The sequence below is a fragment of the Sciurus carolinensis genome, chromosome 12 (genome assembly GCF_902686445.1).
Source record: "Sciurus carolinensis chromosome 12, mSciCar1.2, whole genome shotgun sequence".
In the NCBI taxonomy this organism is placed as follows: Eukaryota; Metazoa; Chordata; class Mammalia; order Rodentia; family Sciuridae; genus Sciurus; species Sciurus carolinensis.
The window spans coordinates 78281527-78299129 of record NC_062224.1 but is presented as its reverse complement, the minus strand read 5'-3'; the positions used below and the strand labels follow the sequence as shown (position 1 = coordinate 78299129).

General features: G+C 43.9%; 1 protein-coding gene across 1 annotated transcript; it reads left to right on the top strand.

Moving 5' to 3' along the window:
- The first annotated feature begins 1966 nt into the window (after window positions 1–1966).
- Window positions 1967–13954, top strand: Sertad4 (SERTA domain containing 4). Its single transcript, XM_047521696.1, has 4 exons — window positions 1967–2106; window positions 7005–7196; window positions 8387–8502; window positions 10963–13954. Exons 2-4 carry the CDS (start codon window positions 7022–7024, stop codon window positions 11716–11718), a joined length of 1047 nt encoding a protein of 348 aa, XP_047377652.1. The 5' UTR covers window positions 1967–2106; window positions 7005–7021; the 3' UTR covers window positions 11719–13954.
- The last annotated feature ends 3649 nt before the right edge of the window (window positions 13955–17603 follow it).

The following is a 17603-nucleotide window of genomic DNA, read 5'->3' as shown; positions in this document are numbered from 1 at the left end:
AAACTTTAATACAGAGAGATAAAAACAATAATAAGCCATGCCTCCAAGCCCTCACATTTAGTTCATTTGAGTTAGACGATAACCAGTTTTAGATGCGGATTTAGATTCTCAAGTACTTACACTGCTTTAAAGGCCCTTGTGCCTTTCCTTGCCCCATTTCCTGACCCAAATGGAAACTATATTCTACCCTTAACCTGGATATGTGACTCTCATTGATTGCAAAAAAAAAACCAAAAAAAACAAAAAACTTTACAATTCTTAAATCATCATCATAATGACCTGCATCGTGCATCAGCCAATGCAATTTGATATAATTTAAAATAAAGCCAGGACGGGTGCTGGTCCCCAATTCTAGGCATCCAACCCTGGAATGTCTTTTGGAAAAAAATGAACTAATGCTCCTGGTAGTCTGTTGGGTTAGTCTGTTTTCAGCATAATTGCCTCTTCTAGGCTTCCTAATATCCCTAAAACCTCTGAGTGTCTTTAATGTACAAAGTTCAACAAAAACACCTTCAAAACAGATTAGTTCTAATTATGCTTAATATTTGTTTGCTGCTTTATTGAATAAACCACATTTTCTTTAAAAAGGAAAAAGAAAATTCACTTAACTGCATGTCAGTCACCCAAATTTTAAGTGTACAACTGAAATGGAAAACATTTATTACACAAATTTAATTACAATTCTAAGAAATAAACATGCAAATTAGATAGAGTTCAATTTGCAGATGCTAATCCTCATCCTTGATCTTGTTCCTTTCCTCCCCGATTTTCAGTCTGTGCATCTCCTTGATTCCTAGGGAGCCAGGCAGCCAGAGGTTTGGCTTTTCACAGTTGGAGGATCACTGTTTTAAAGAAGTGTTATATTTAGCACATCTGGCATAGTAGCAGTAAACAAACATGATAGTCTTTGTAACACTTTTGTGCAGGTGCCTCCCTCCACCCCCGCTTTTATTGGGTCTATGCCTTCCAAGCCTCTGTGTTCATTACACCTGAAATGACCCATCTCGACTATGGAAGGTCCCTAGACACAAGTTATGAATTAATGTTTCAAAAAAACAAACTCCAATTGAGTTCAATATAGGGGAAAACCACTATTTGCAAAATAGTGTGATTGTGGAGCTTAAATTGCATCCTTTTGACCAAGGACAGCCTCCTTTATTACTTTTTTTTTTTTTTTCCTGGAGGTTTTCCCCAGAGTATCCCCACCCAGAAAGAGTTGCCAATTCAAGTTGCAGCAGGACCAAGGTTGCTTTTTTATACATATGCAGCTCAGGAGGGGAACGGGCGGGGGCGGGCGGCGAGAGGAGAATAACTGCTTGGTCCTGCACAGACATCTGTTTCTCATCTCCGTTTGCTGTGGCAAAGGAGAAGAAAGTCTTTTGCAAAGGGTGGGAAAGGCACAGCTTTTTTTCTTTTTCTTTTTTTTTTTTTTTTAAATCACACGCACACACAACAAAACTAAACCAAATAAAAAAAGACAAGACATCTCAGAAGGTTGCAGAGTGAATACATTATTCGGTTGGAGCCGAGCCCCCAGGGCTAGGGCGGGAGCCGAGAGCGCGTGGGGTCTGGGTTGCGGGCTGGAGCTGGGCCCGCGTGTCCCCGGGCACCGGGAGGGGAGGGGAGGAGAGGGAGGAGGGAGGGCGGGAAGGAGGGAAGGAGGCAGGGGGCGGGCTGGGGTGGGGGTGAGGGGAAGGCGCCCCGTGTGCTGCCTGAGGAGCGGTGGCGGCGGCGGCGGGAGCAGAGGGAGGGAGGCAGAGCGGGCGCGCTTGTCATGTTCCCTCTCTCACCCTGGGGGCATCCTGCAGAACCTCTCCTCGGAAATCCACGGGGAAATGGCAAACAGGATTGACGGGTTTCACACGCTCCTCGCTAGACAGAGCCGCTCATTACCATAACCGTCTGCAGCGACGGCGGCGCAGCGCCCCAGTCGCGGCGGCGGGACCTGCCGGGACCCTCGCCCGCCGCGCACCAGCGGCCACCGCCGACCGGGCCGCCGGGCCGGGACCGGCGCTAGTGTGCACCGGTGGTCCGGCTGGCGCCGAGCCCAGAGCGGACCAGCGGCAGCCCGAGCGCTGCGGCCGCCGCCTCCCCGCTGACCCCGCGGTAAGACCCGGCTGGGCGCAGGCAGCGGGGGTGGAGGCCAGGGCGGGTGGAGGGCGAGGGCCAGGTTCCGGGCTCCTGCCGCTCGAACCCGCACCCACGCGGCCTCTGGCGCGCCCTGCAGCACTAGGGCAGCGCCCGGGTCACCTAGTGGACTCGCGGCGGCAGGCGCGGGGTCGGAGCGGAGAGGCCGGAGCGACGAGGCGGCCGGGGCATAGCTGGGCGCGGGGGCGGCGCGGGCTTTCCCTGGGGCTAGCGTGCGCCGCGGGGCCCTTTACCAGGGCGGGAACCGCCGCCACCACTAGGGCTGCTCCGACTGCCGCCCGCGCGCTGGAGCTGACTCCAGAGGATGGTGGGGATGGCAGCTCCGGGTGAGACCTCAGGGTCCTGGGTGGCCGCTTAGTCCCTCATCTTAGGGTCAGCAGGAAGGATGTTCCCAGGGCTGGACGCCGCGGTGCTTGGCAGGTGGGGAGGGAGGGGTTATGGATGTCAGGAGCGCGCGTTTGCAAGAAAAAGGAATAGCTGCAGGAGCTGACACCTTCTGTCCCCCGCCACCTCCGCCCCCGCACCCTCCTCCCCAGCAGCCGAGCCGCGCTGCGGGCGGCGGCGGCTCCTCTGTCCTCAGCTCACCTCCCCGGCGGGCTGAGGCTGCTGCCCGCCGGGTCCACGCCTCCGCCTCTCTCCTCGCTTCCTCTCCTCCCGCCTCCTCGGCCTTAGCAACTTTCCCAAGTGCCCGGCTGCGGCCGCAGATGCGGGGGGAGAGACGGACCCCAGGTCCGAGGAGGCGCGGGCCGGCCGCTAGCCGGCGGGTCCCGCCAGCGCGCCGGGTGCTCCCGCAGTCGCCTGCTCTGCGCGGGCTTGGCCCGTGAGGGCGTGAGGGCCCCGCAGGCATCTGCTGCGGGCAGGAGCGAGGGGTTCGGGCCAGCCTAGCCAGAGCCCTGCCAGTCGCCGTGAGTCATTTCCTTGGAATCCTACCTTTGGTGTTTATTTCCCTTAGAAGGAAACTTGGTTTTAAAAGAAAGAACGAATAATAATAGCTCTTATTCTTCATAAGAGGCACTGGGCTCTTGCACCGTGGAGAGACAACTTGCCTTTGTTCCCAGACACTTTGGGTGTTTACTTTCTCCTGTGGCCAGCGCCTGGCCGGGCGCTGCCCGCTACCCAGGAGAGGAACTTGGGGGCCTGGGCACCAATCCCCGGGGGTGTGGCTGTTCGGAAACCAGGAGTGGTGGCTGCCACCCGCTGGCAGGGGATTGGCCCGACAAACCCCAGACCCCCCTTCTTGAGCTTTCACCCAGGGAACCCCTCTACCTCTTTAGGAGCAACACCGCATTCCCAGCCCCAAGACCCAGCCTAAATAAAGCTCTTGACCTGTCAGACTGCAGCTGAGAAATGGACTTCCCAGGGAAGACAGGTGTACCGCAGGAACCAGCAGAAAAGACATCTGTCTGTTTAGAAAGGTTGAAGGATTTTGTTCTGCCCATCCAGCCTCTTCCACAACCAACACTATGAGCCAGCCAAGCCGTTGATAGCTTGTTAGGGACAATGTCCAGGTCAGGGGATTGATCCCACCCGGACAGAATATTTAAGACTGGCAGTGTCACGGGTAAGTTGGAAATACCTGCCCTTTACCTCCTGGCTTCCAGCGTTGGCATCAGTCCTCTTAACTGCTACAATGCTCTCAATAAAATGTTTTCTGATTTCCAATGACAGATGGGAGGAGGGAGGGCAAAACATGACCAGGAGCCCTCTGTTAGATTCAGGGTGCCACGGAATCATAGCTACCCTGTTCTGTGTGCCAGCCACTCCTATTAGCATTATAATGAAAGAAGAAGCCAGCACAGCTCATCTGGAAAAGCCAAATTGTATTGAAATGCCTGGTAACTTTACTATGAACATTTGCTAGGAACGCTTGACATTTTAACCCTCAGCCTTCTGAGTATGCTGGAGGGGGTCATTCCACTACATCCACTTGGATAACAAAACAGACACAGCAGCCTGAGGATAAAGGGTTAGGGTGTTTTTATTTTTTAAATGCATGCACAGACAAAACACACTTTACCACCCTCCTTTTGAATCTGTTCACTTCTGATGTTAAAAAAAAGAACAAAATTTGCCATAGTGTACATCTTTGTGGCTATATTAACAGCACATACATTTGTGAACTTGAACTTCTGAATTCTGTAACAGGATTGTAATGTAAATCTCATCAACCTGAGAATAATGAGCTTGGCTTTCTACATGTACTACAAATAAAGATGCATGTTAAACACCGGTGTTGGTGCTATACAGTCCAGTGTTTCATGAACATTGAACTTTCCTTCTTAATTTGTTAACATCCCATAAGTTCTAAATAGGCTAGGAAGACGCAATTGCAAAATCTCCTCCCTGCTCCCAAATAATCCCAACTCATTCATGTTTTATTCAGATTTACATAAATCACTTGCAGAACCCAGCCTCTCTCATTTAGAATTTTGTGTGCAACAGTTTCCAATTCAAAAAGGAAAAACTTACTGAAATTAGATGTTGTAAACAAAAGAAACAGCCAAGATAAAAACTATTATGCCACATTTCAAGTTCAAATGCAAAATGATGAAATTTCATATGCTGGAAACAATGCTAACAAATAGCAACACTCAAATTCTTAACAACCAAAAAAAAAAAAAAAAAAAAAAACGACTCACCATTATAATATAAACAAACTCTGGCTAACATAAAACAGCACAGGGCCCAGTAACATCCTATTAAACAAAGGTAATTGCTACTGGAGGCTTGCAAATGCTTTTCTTTCTTAAAGGGCCTGTTTGTCAACCTGCTTTTGTTTATTTGTAATAAAAGTTCTGCCAGGCAAAAGACTTGGATCTTTTCCCCAGAATCCTGCAGAAAAGTGAGTGTAAAATTCAAGCTGGAAAATATCATTGTCGTCAATAAGAGAAGGCTACTGATTCTGATAAAAAGCTATGATTTGTGTGCTCCTAGCAATAGCATCTCCTGATGTGATCTCTTCTTAGAATAGTTTAAGAAATTGGATCATTTCATGAGAGTTTTCCAGGGAACAAAGTATCATGCGGTTTGATACCTTGCTTGCTTGTGGAAAACTCAAATGAGGGGTGATGGACAGGGCTTAGTTTGTTAAATCAACAGAAGCTAAATGTCTTGGTTGATGACTCAAACAGAAAAATAAATGGCATGTCCACCATTTCTTGATAATTATTTGAACCTCTTTTCTCTCTCCCTCTTGTAATAAGGTTCTCTAATAAGTCCTTGTGGATGTCTCTCTGGAGGGTATCTTGAAAGAAAGGGGAGGTCAGGTTTAGCAGCCCAAATCGGCTAAGTACTAATTCCACCCACTGACCTGGACACCTTCTCTGACTTCAGTGGGTTTGGGACCGACTGAGAACTGAGAGAGAAGCCTGATGAAAGACAGTCACTGCTGCCAAGAGCTGCTCTGTTAGCCAGAGGACTTTGTCACTTTAATGAAGCTATTTCCCCTTACCCTGAAGCTCTTCATTCTTTTACCTGGAAGTGGACCTTCGTTACAGCATGAGGGAGTAATGGTCTCCCTCGAGACAATGACAGATTCACCCTTCCCCCCTCCGAACATTACAAGCTGTATAATTTGGAAAAGAAAGAAAGAACTAGACCCTTAGTGTATATTTGAAAGACAATCAATCTTCAGAAAGCAAGCCTGACATCACTTTTGTGACAGTTCTTTAAACCGCAGAATGAGAAGTGGAGGTTTGGGTCTCCTAAAGGAATTGGCAGTTAACAAGGCATTGAGGCTGCCGGGTTGTCACCACTGGTCTACGGCCCCAAGGTCTTTTTGTTTTAATATCAGACTCTCTTCTCATTCTCGTTTCAACTTACTCTTGACCCTACCTTGAACCCTGCATTGGACCAAGTGAAAGCTTGGAGTCTCCATGGAAGTGGCCCCATGCATGAGTTATGGAGGGGCCCAGGGAGCATCGACAGCCTAGATAGTCCCATCTTCCTGCAGTCCCAAGGGAAGGGCGTGAACTGGAGAGGAGGGCAGTGATGTGTTGCCTCTTGGAAAGTTCCTGCCTTGTGTCTGGGCTTTGCTGTGTAAGGAGTTGCTGGCTGCCTCTGGCCCCTGAGCCCTGGCTGCTGTTTAATATTCTGCCTGCTCCGTTGATGTTGTGCTTGGCTCCTGTGGGACTGCAACTCACGGCTGGAAACTGGAGCCAATTTTCTGTCTTCATCTCACAGTGTTTTGACTGGAGGCAGATCCAGTTCAGGCGGATCAGGGCTGGTGGAAACAACTACCAAGTGTCTCTCTGTCTGCTTGGCTTTGAAAGGAGAAAGTGGAGGGAGCCCCAGAACGCTGTAGAGGGACTGGCCTGTGGAAACCGGGAGGAGGAGGCGACTGGGGCAGTGGAGCAGGCTGAACCTCAGAGCATCAGTTGGGATTACGGTGGAGATTTCTGCCTTCCCCGCCCTTTCCTTTTGATTGATTAGCAGATTTCATCAAAGGAGACTCCCAGGGGATTGACTAGAAAATTGATTTTGCCTTATTAATAGAAAGGAAGTGCGAGGATTCTGGCCCTGCCTCTTAGTAGAATATTTTCTGAGGGAAGGTCAGGAGGAAAATGTGTTTAGGAGGCAAAGCAGCTGTCTGGAAGAGGGCTGAGGGGAATCTGAGAACAATAAGAAATGGGCTTTTAAAGATCCGCCCCTGAAATGCAGATTGCTGAACACAGAGGCTGAGCTAATAACAGCAAGAATTTGCTGAGGTTTTCTTGGGAAAATAATCAAATCGTTCAGGGTGAAGGGGAGGACCGGGAAGTAAAAGTTTCTCAAAGCAAAGGAATGAAGATGCCAAGGTTATCCCCTGGCTTGGTCTTGATTAGGGCTGTTTTCCCTTTTTCTTTTTCTTTTTCCAGATCTGAGGCTGTCAGAGATGACTCTGGTTCTGTCCATGAATAGATTCTGCGAGCCCATTGTCTCGGAAGGAGCTGCTGAAATTGCTGGGTACCAAACACTATGGGAGGCTGACAGCTACAGAGGCCAGAGCCCCCCAGGGCCAGCACAGGCTCCTTTGCAGGGAGACCGGGGAGCTGGTCCCCCATTGGCAGGTATTGCCCTTGACCTTCCCCTTCTCCCCTCTACAGCCAGGCTGGTAGACAGATGGGAGGTAGTGTCTGGGGTGCCCTTCTGAGCTGAGCGCTGATGCTCCAGGGCTGCCAGCGCACCTTGCATAAGCGACCCCAGGGCTCCTGGAGAGGACAGTGGTGATATTTAAATCGCATTCAAATCTGCCTCTACCTGTGCTGCTACTTGCCTATGTCATGGGTCTGTATTTTTAGGAGAACTCAAGCAAATTATGAAACTTTTTGAGTTTGTTTTCCAATTCCAAAGAACTGTATGGTTCTCTCAGAGCGGCACAAACTCTGATGAGCTTGACAGTGAAATCTTTACCCCTCGAGACATAAAAGAATCTGCACTGTGGGTGAGCAGCTGAGTACCTCTTTTCTTTATGGAGTGTACAGCTGGCTTTGGTATTGAAGGAAAAATATTTTGAAGCCAAGAAAATTTTTTATTCTTATAGTCTAAGTTCCTTTGAGGGTTTTTGGTAGCACTGGCTTTTTTTTTTTTTTTTTTTTTTTTTTTTTTAGGAAATAAAATATAAAACAAGACTTGAGGGAGGCCTGTTCTACTAAAAAGGATTTAAAGCTGTGGTCTTTAAAAATTAGGTCCTACTTTATTATGACTAATGTACTACATTTTTAAGAGTGAAAATGACTTTACCCCAAATCTGAATTTTAATATGTAAGTTTTGTATTTTAAAAGAACTGTTATAACACCAGTGTGCAGATAGCCATTTGTTTACTAACCTAGAGCCAATAATATTTAAACATAGTCTGGTTAACCAGTGGTTCCCCTTGAAGATATATACATCCAAATAGTGAGGTTATGTTGTCTAGAAAACAGTTTGAATGAATATTAGTATTATTTTGAAGTTGTTGTAATCCTCCTCTTTACAAATTTCACTGTTTATCTATTCATAGAGTTCAGAATTTGAGTGTTTAGTAGGTGTTGAAAGTTATCATTTTCCTCTAAAATTGCCTGGAAGTCCTTTCCTAGCTTGGGTCACAGGATTCTGTATGATAGCAACTATTAAGACAAATGTTTATTTTTAATCACCACATGTACAGACAAAGATGTAGCCAAGTTATCCTCTGGAAGGAAAGGAAATGAAAGTATTTTGTTTGGAGAACCTCTGGCAAACCGCATGTCATTTGTCATATCTGATTTATTACCACAGGATCACATTACAGGGGAATTTCAAATCCTATAACAACATCCAAGATCACATACTTTAAGAGGAAGTATGTGGAAGAAGAGGATTTTCACCCACCACTCAGCAGCTGTAGCCATAAAGTATGTTTTTTTAATAGTCATTATTTTTATTAAGAGTGTAAGATACTTAGTAACAGTTGCTTGATCCAGTTCCAGAAATTAAAATGAGCACTGAAAATGAGCCACTTCTCTGGAGGGCCACATTAAGTGTTGTCACTTTTTTGGGTCCCGTGTTATTTTTCACAAGTATTTGAAGAGAGAGCCAGAAAGAGATCTTCTACCCAGAAATAACAAAATTATATAATGCAACAAACATCTTTTTTACTTATGATTTAATATTTCTCAAGTTGCCTTAAGGGTTATGGTTGTTCCACACTTTCATGTGCCAGGAAATGCACTCGTTCTGTCCTGACATGCTTTTCCCCAGCCTGAGCTCTGCCTCTGGTGGCCCATGCTGCTTCTGTGTACCCACATGGGAGAGGCCCCTCAGGGCTTTTCCTCAGTGTGTGCATGCAATACCAACATGCGCTTCTTCCTGCATTCATTCATGGCTGAGAGGGTCACCATTCATTCACGTTCAGTTTGCTGAAATATAGAATTCATTCTCAAGAAAAGAACAAACCTCACTTTTTTTGCACATGTGCTAAGAAAATGGCAAGATGGGGAACGAGCATAGAACTATGGGACTTTTGAAATATCAGTTCTTTTTTCCTTATGATAATCTTCCTTCCAAAATGATCCACTGATTTAATCAAAGAGGGTCCAGCCCCAGACCATTGTTGTCTGAAGTGCAGAGGGCTTTTCAGTTCAGTTTCCCTTCTGTCTCTCTTCCACCCCCGCCCCATACTTTAGATGTGCTTTTGCCTTGCCCATAGACACCAGTATGCATTGGCAGGTGTTCTTTTCCCTGTGTGTAGAGTCCCTGTCTCAGCCTCTGGTCAGTCTGGTCTGATTTAATTCACAGCTCTTTGAATTAACGCTATCAGTTTGATTTTTTTTTTTTTTTTAATCACTTGGGAGAGCTAGTCCCCAGGACACTGGCAGTATATTTCCTTTTCAGTTTCTGAGTTGTGGTTGTAGCTGTTTTTCAGTTGCTACTGGATTTGCACCATCACACAAGGATGGTATCACACAACTCAGGAGTGAGTCCCTTATTTCCTCTCTGTGTGCCTTCTCCTGCCAGACCCTAAAGGGAAGCCTACTTTGGTCCTTCAACTGACAGATCCTATCTGGGTCTGAGCCTCATTAATTATTATTATCCTCTTATCAAGCAAGGGTAATTACAAACATGACACCCAGAGGATTAAAAGGACAGCACCAAAAGCCAAATCTCATGCTCCCTGATGGCTAGATCAGACTTTGAAGTATGCCCGTTATGACCTGCATCTTGGCATCTTTTTAAAATCATTTATTATTGTACAGCACATGAGTGTGCATATGTATTTGTATACACACATATTTAAAAAAAGTACAAAGTGAAGTGCAACTTGATAAATTTCACCCCTGAAGATACCCACATCACTGATACCCAGGTCAAGAACCGAAACGTAACCAGCTACCGGAATGCTTTCCTGTACCCACTTCTAGGCACTACCCTTTTGCCCCACCCAGAGTAATTGCTCTCCTAACTTCTAACAGCCTAGATAGTTGTGTATTTCGTCATCTCCCTCACTGGGCCATTAAAGATTGAACAACCAGGCCTGCCCCTGCTGAGGTTTGCACTGTGGCTGGATTCCCTGGTGTGACCACACCAGTGAGTCAAGAAGTGGGTGGGGAGACAGTAGAATGAATCGGACATAACTTTCTTATGTTCATATATGAATACTTGACCAGTGTAACTCCACATCATGTACAACCACAAAAACGGGAAGTTACACTCCATGTACGTATGATACGCCAAAACACATTCTACTGTCCGTGTATAACTAAAAAGAACAAATAAAATGTCAAACCAAAATACTCATAAGAATATCAATGTTGGGGCCTGGGAATATAGCTCAGTTGGTAGAGTATTTGCCTCACATGGACAGGTCCTGGGTTCAGTCCCCAGCACCACCAAAAAAAGAGAGAGAGAAAAGAAAAAAAAGAACATCAAGGTTGGTTAGAGGGTATTGTGGAAACTTCAGAATTTTCCAAGGTGCGAACCAAATTGGTACATATACAAGCAGGAAGTGTCATTCCAAAGAGGTCTTATAAAACTGAAAACTTTATAAATGGTTTTCATGCCCCAGGAAGATAACCTTCTTAAAACAAAAAACCCTGTTGATCTAGTTGGTTATTTTACTTCCTGGTTTTGTTGCTCCTGTAATAAGATTGTGATTTGTTTCTTTAAAAAAAGAGAGAGGAAACAAGAAGTGGGTGGGAGCCTCTGCAGGTGAGGATGGGGGGCGCCTGCCGCACTGGGGTCAGCCTTTCTAAGTGGACGTAGGGGAAGCAAGAAGACAACATTGTCAGATCAGATCCTGCCAAGAAAGAAATATGAGGTGATGATATTTTTGTATAGTCCATTTCCTAAGCTTTCTCTCTTTTTTTAAATTTTAGACCATCTCCATTTTTGAGGAACGAGCCCACATCCTTTACATGTCCTTAGAAAAGCTAAAGTTTATCGATGATCCTGAAGTGTACCTCCGAAGATCTGTCCTTATAAACAACTTGATGAAAAGGATCCATGGAGAGATCATCATGCAGAATAACTGGTGCTTTCCCGCCTGCTCCTTCAGTGGCGCCTCTGCCCAGGAGTGGTTTATGGCTCAAGACTGTCCTTACCGAAAACGACCACGGATGGCCAAAGAGGAGTGTGAAAAGTTTCATGCCTGCTGCTTTTACCAAGAATGCGGTGGTCACTACCTGAATTTACCCCTTTCTGTCAATGCGAGTGTGGGAAGTGCCTCCTCCTCTTCTTCCTCCTCCTCCTCCTCCTCTTCCTCTCCCCCTCTGCCTTTGCCGAGTTGTTCCCACCAGGTGGATTTTGATGTAGGCGGGGCACCCATTTACAAGAGTGATGGCCAGATACCTGCCAACGAAATCTTTGTCACTAATGTCAGGTCGCTTGGTGTTCAGGAAAAGGCCAGGTTAAGTGAGGAGAAAGCGAATAACACCAGCAGAGATGGTGACCCCCTCAGCCATGAACCTGTGGGCAATGACCTTGATCTTGAGTGCAAAGGCCAATTTTATGATTATTTCGAGACTGGATATAATGAAAAAAACAATGTAAGTGAGTCCTGGAAAAAGTCTTTAAGGAAAAAGGAGCCTTCACCAAGCAACAAACTGTGCTGCAGCAAAGGAAGTAAAATATGAACCATCTTTTCACTGAAACTTGGAAGCATGCACAGCATGATCAATTAGCTCTCATAAATTTTATTTTGAATGGATTTTATAGTTTTGTACAACTGATAAAATTATGCCATGAACATACCGTGTCGTTTAAATGCCTGGAGAGCAGATTGCATAAAACATCTGTACAGTAGGCATCAGTGAGCTACTTATAAATGTGGTGATTCTACCAAGAAAGCGGTTGACTTAACACTTAAAAGTTTATCTTAGTTTTCTTACAGAAAAAGACCAGTAGGTTAGATTGGGGGACAACCTGCCCTTGTGATAGTTCCATGGCCCCCCGAGGAGTCTGTCACTAGCTAAGAAAGTTCAACACATTTGCCAGTTCATTAGGTAGATATTTGGTAAGCAAATCAATATAACCAGCAAAAGATGTCTGCTTCTTCAATATGATACAGTATTTTTTTCTGAATAAAAGACTGAAGACAAGGAGCTAGATGAAATGGCTTCATGGTGCTGTTAAGTATTGTATTTAACAGTCTCTGTGTGACAGATGAAAATAGGATGGAACGGAATGAAACACCTGTCTAGGGGTGGCAATCGACACTCTGCGGAGGGTATTCCCTGCAAGTTCCCAGCTTGCCTGTGAAGGGGGATGAGGCTTTTAGGGAGGTGGTATACAGGGCGATTTTTGGTGCCTTACTTTATCTTAATTTTTGCCAATGTGAAAATTAAGTATAAATCAGAGTTACAGCAGGGATTTAACAAACAGGAATAAAAACACAGGGTGGATCCATATGGTTTGGAAACTTAACTTTGAACTATTGCGTTCAGCTTTTGATTCGACACCTCTATTCTTCCTTTATTTTGGATGCCCAGTTGCTTTGGGTTTGGCATTTTTGGATAGGGATGGAGGACACAATAGAGAGAGCTGTTAGGAGCCAGCACTAGCTGCTTGAGCTTTTCTATGGCAACGGTCTGTTGCTGGAGTCTGGGTTTTCTGGGTTTTGGGTTGTTTTGTTTTGTTTTCTTGTCCAATGAAGTTCATGAACCCGTGGCATGCATTATACTTTAATCTGTTTTGCATCATTTCACTCGTTTAGATTATAAAAGCATGTGGTTTTTTATATATGACTTTTGCTGTTGATTAAGAAGCACAATGTTAATAAATGATGTGGTGATCGATAAGATTTATCTTAAAGAATGTAAAGATTTTAGTTTTTGGAAAGTTATTTTGGAGAAATGGGACATGGTCTGTAATCATTACTGTGTATTTGACCAACAGTCTTCTCAATACTATCTTGAATTTGTACATTTGCAAGAGTGTTCAGGGTGACCCTCTGACCATCCTTCCTTCTACTCCAGCTAACTCCATCTGTGAAATGATATTCCCATTGCCAAGGGTACCAAATGACATAGGCCTCTTTAAATATTATTTCACAGGAACCAATGCCAAACAGAGAAAATAAGTAAGTCCTCCCAGTTTCTCCAAGATAAAGCTTTTTTTTTTAATTATTGCTATTAATATTAAATATAGGTCTCATTCATACAGTGTATGAGTAGGATCATTTGGACAATTGTCCACAAGGACCAATTTTTAAAACAAATGTTCTTGTGTTATAGCTAAATAGTCTAGCAACGTTTTGTCCTTTATTTTCAATATTTGATAAACATTTGATGTTGAAAATTTAGATGATAGATGCTTGTATATGAATGTGTTGTAATAAAGTGAGGTTTTCTTGATATATATTTATTAAAATGATCAAAATTCATTAAGCTTTTTATTTTATCTTAATGGTTATTGGCTATGGTTCTCTTTTCCATTATTCTCTCTCCATTAAAAAGCTCAAAACACTTAGAAACTGTAGTGGACAGTGACCACAAAGGAATTTTCAAAATAAAAGAGTACTTTAAAAGGCCAATATTTTAGAATGGTTGTAGTTTGTAGGTTTAGATTACTGTTGATTAAGGAGCACAGTGTTGATAAATGATGTGATTGATAAAGTTACATCTTAAAGAATGTAAAGATTTTTGTTTGGGGAAAATTTCTGAAAAACTTGTATAACATGAAGCCATTAAATACTGAGCCCTGGGTGTTTTTTTATGAAATGTCAAATTATTAAGATAACCCATATGTAAATGGTTTTAACAGCTACAGATTATTGCTAGTAGTATTCCATTCAATTTTGTATTAATGTTATTCTTAAAAGCTAATATTTTATTTGATAAAAGGGAAAGCTAGTTGAAAGCTAATTAATTTGTCAAAAGTAGCATTCTTATTATAATACCTCATGGCGATTTAAATATGAAAGAAAGGACTTATCTTTTTGCTTTTTTAAAAGCCCCCAATATTACCAGACAATGTTCTTGGTGGCCCAAACAATCAAATGAGGGAGTTGGTGATTTCCCATCTACTCAGGAGAACCACCTAGAATTACTTCTTCGTAGGATGGGTGGTAGCTTTGAATCCAGCAGCATAAAAATCTGTAATTGTTAGTCATCGGGTTTTTTGTTTCTAGGACATTTCCAGACTACTCAAATTCTTTTTCTTCACCAAACATAATCCCTAAACACCCACCCAAATTACAAAAATCTTCTGTGTCATTAGCATGAGAGCCTGAGTGCCTCTTGTGTGGGCTCTTGGTGCCCAGCATTGTCACTTCTATTTACAAGATACTAAGATTTTCCCTAAGTGGCCAAGTCTCCCCTTCATAACACGTTAAATCCATTATGGGAGAATTGCAAAAGTTGACACCCTCCACCCAATGCTGCCATCCACCCGCTTGGAAGTAGTGCCTTCTCTTGTTGCTATGCTCTGCCTCACTGGGAACCTAACAGGGCTGAATGCAGACTTTGGAAAGACAAGGGAATTCTTTGCTTAAGAAGGTGGTCCTGCTCCTCAAGAATGCCTTCTATTGCTACTCTTGGTACATGTCCTTGGCCTTTATCTTTGGACCTTCCTTTCCAAAAGTGGGTCATTGTAGAAGATGCCCAGCAAAGGTTTTATACACTTTCATTCTTAAAATCCTATCCTTGAAAGAGTCCTAGGGACAGGACAGGATGGGGTGGGATACGGGAGGAAGATAGAAAAACTCAAAGTCAAGAGAAGTCAAAGTTTGACAACTAATCAATAATTTGGGCAAAGCATCTTTCGCATGATCTCTTAAGGCAACAAATTTAGAACATTTTATATGCTAAAGCAAGTGAATGTAAGTATTTATATTTAGAGCTTGTCCTTAAATCCATCGAAGCATGACTACCACCCCTCCAATCATGAACTTGTATTACAGCTCCCCTTGATTACTTCCTTTCTGTGTATCAGAAGGGCAGTAGAAAATTTATAGAAGACATGGGCATTAAACTGGGACTCCAGCTTCCCAGGATATATCAAGTAAGAACCTAAGGATTCTTAGGTGATGCAGCCAGGCTTATATCCCTCAAACAAATTGAGTGCAGGAGATGTTTTTAGAAATAATTAGTCATTCGAAACCATACTTATGACAGTCCCTTAAATTTGAAGTAATTTAATTTGTAATGAAGGCTATCACATCCCTGCCAATTTTACTAGACCTTTTCAAAGACAAGGATTCAGCATTAACAATGATGGCTTAAACTATGCAGAACTAGCCTATGAGGGGAAGGGTGAAATTAGCACTTAAGTAAAAAAGAAGAGATAATGTATGGTTCCTAGTCATTCATTTTAAGAGTTTTGTGTTTTGATTCTGCAGTTTAAAATAAAGGCATTAAGGGTCTTTTAAGTTACTACAAGATGCCTCTGTTGCTTTCTCAGAGTTACTGCGCATCAGGAAGATATATTCTCCTCACATGGCTAAAGCTTTTCCATTTTATGTGATATAGCTACATGACCTAGGGTGAAACAGTTGCTAGTTTAGAGATTGTTTCCAGCCCTGGGTGCATGCCATATTTTGCTGGGAGAACTCACTTAGAAAAAGCACTTGCAAAGATGTAAGTTATGAACACTTGAATCTCGCATCCTGCCATAAAGTGCATCAGCAAGTGAATTTAATAAAACATGCTGTTTAAAATAGTCTGTAATTTCCTGTTTCTGCATTTCCCTTCACTATCTGTGACAGGCTGAAGAACGATGACTAAACGAATGGAATTTACACAAGTTAGTCTGGTGGTGTTTGCAAACCATTGGCATGAGCTGCTTCTTTGGTAAACAGTTCTCTGGTGGGCTGTCTATGATTGTTTCTTTTTTCCTCCTGGGTGTTGATCCAATTTGTTGACTTTGAAAATGCAAACTATTTACTCATAGCCTGGAAACACCTGCTTTTGACCACAGTGAAACTGATAGAAAATATGGAGATGTATTAATAATTTCTCATGAAATTTCCCATATTTCTAAGTCCCAATTCATAAGTATTTCTTTTGACTTAAAGTGATGAAATCAGCACAGTGGCACATGCTTGTAATCTCAGCAGCTCAGGAGGCTGAGACCAGAGGGTTACAGGTTCGAGGACAACTAGCAAGACCCAGTCTCCAAATAAAAAAGAGGAATAAATTAAAAGGTCTGGGGATAAGGCTTGGTGATAGAGCAACACTGATTCAACCCTCAGCACTGCAAAAAAATTACTAATGAAAATAAAGTGATAGCACCTTATAAAATGTCTTATCTTGGGGAATAAGAATTTGCAGAGACATAAGTTGTGATATTCTCACAAAGATCCTCAATACAATGGACAGATATCAGATCTTTGGGGGGAAGGAGCCAAATCTACACTTTGGCCTGTGCTGCCAGACTAGGTGGGCCTTCAGTAGGTACTGTCTACATTCAGGTCATTCCGTGGGAGCCAGAGTCCTGGCATGTCATGTGCTCTACTCTGAGACTCACATGAACCAGCTCTGAGACTTCCTGACATGTCTGCAGCTGCCTCTTGAGGTTGCTGCACCGAACTAAGCTCAGATGTGGCATGAGCCCTGTATCCTTGCAACGGAGAGGTGAAGGTATTGCTCTGAAGTTCACCTGGCGCAGCAGTCAGACATCTATACCACCTTCAAAACTCACAACACCTCCCTGTGCTGATAAAAAAAAAGATAGAGGACGACGGCATATGCAAGGGATTTTGGCAGAAGGTTAGGGAGTTGATCTCTGATCCACTAGAGTGGAGGACGTCAGAATATGGCGCTCCACACACACATTGCAGATTGATCAACTCCAAGGAAAATCCTAAAAAGGAAGGAAGATAATTTTTCCCCTCTGTCATATCGTCTTATGAAGACAAGAAAAAACATCTCGGGGATGAAAAGATTTCCTTTATGTTTTTGCAAGAAGAGAGAAATGACTTGTCTGCCCTTTCAGGAGCTGGGAGAGTTTCTTGTTCTCCAGGTCCATAGATGCCACCAAACTGTCTTTGTGAGTAGGTATAGGCATTAGCACCTGTCTCCTGTCAGTTCAGGCACAGAGATTGTGGGTTTCTCATGAGATTGAGATGTAGCAGAGGGTGAAGAGTGTGGGATTTGGAGTGGGATTGCGTGGATGTAGATTCTAGCTCTGCCGTTGTAACTGTGCAACCATCCTTGGCCAATGAGCCATATCCCTCCTAGTGCCTTGGTTCTCTTCACTAAAAAATGGGGTGGCACATGGTATCCACATCATAATGTTGTCAGGATTAAAGTCTTCAATATTGGGGAAGTGACTCAATCTGGGGTGGGTGTGGATTATGGGTGTGCAAAAAGAACAGACCTCTGCAACTTTTCCACTACCGTCCCTCGATGTCCTGTTGGGAAGGTCCTGATAATGCCAGATTCTCTTTTTGATGGAGAATGTTCAGCCTCTGCAGTTCTGTACAGTGGGCTTGAAATTGAACAGGGGGATGTTGTCAAACTTGGGGTCCCAGGGCTTTTAGACAACTATAAAAGTAGTCTCAGGACATTGGTGTCCCTGA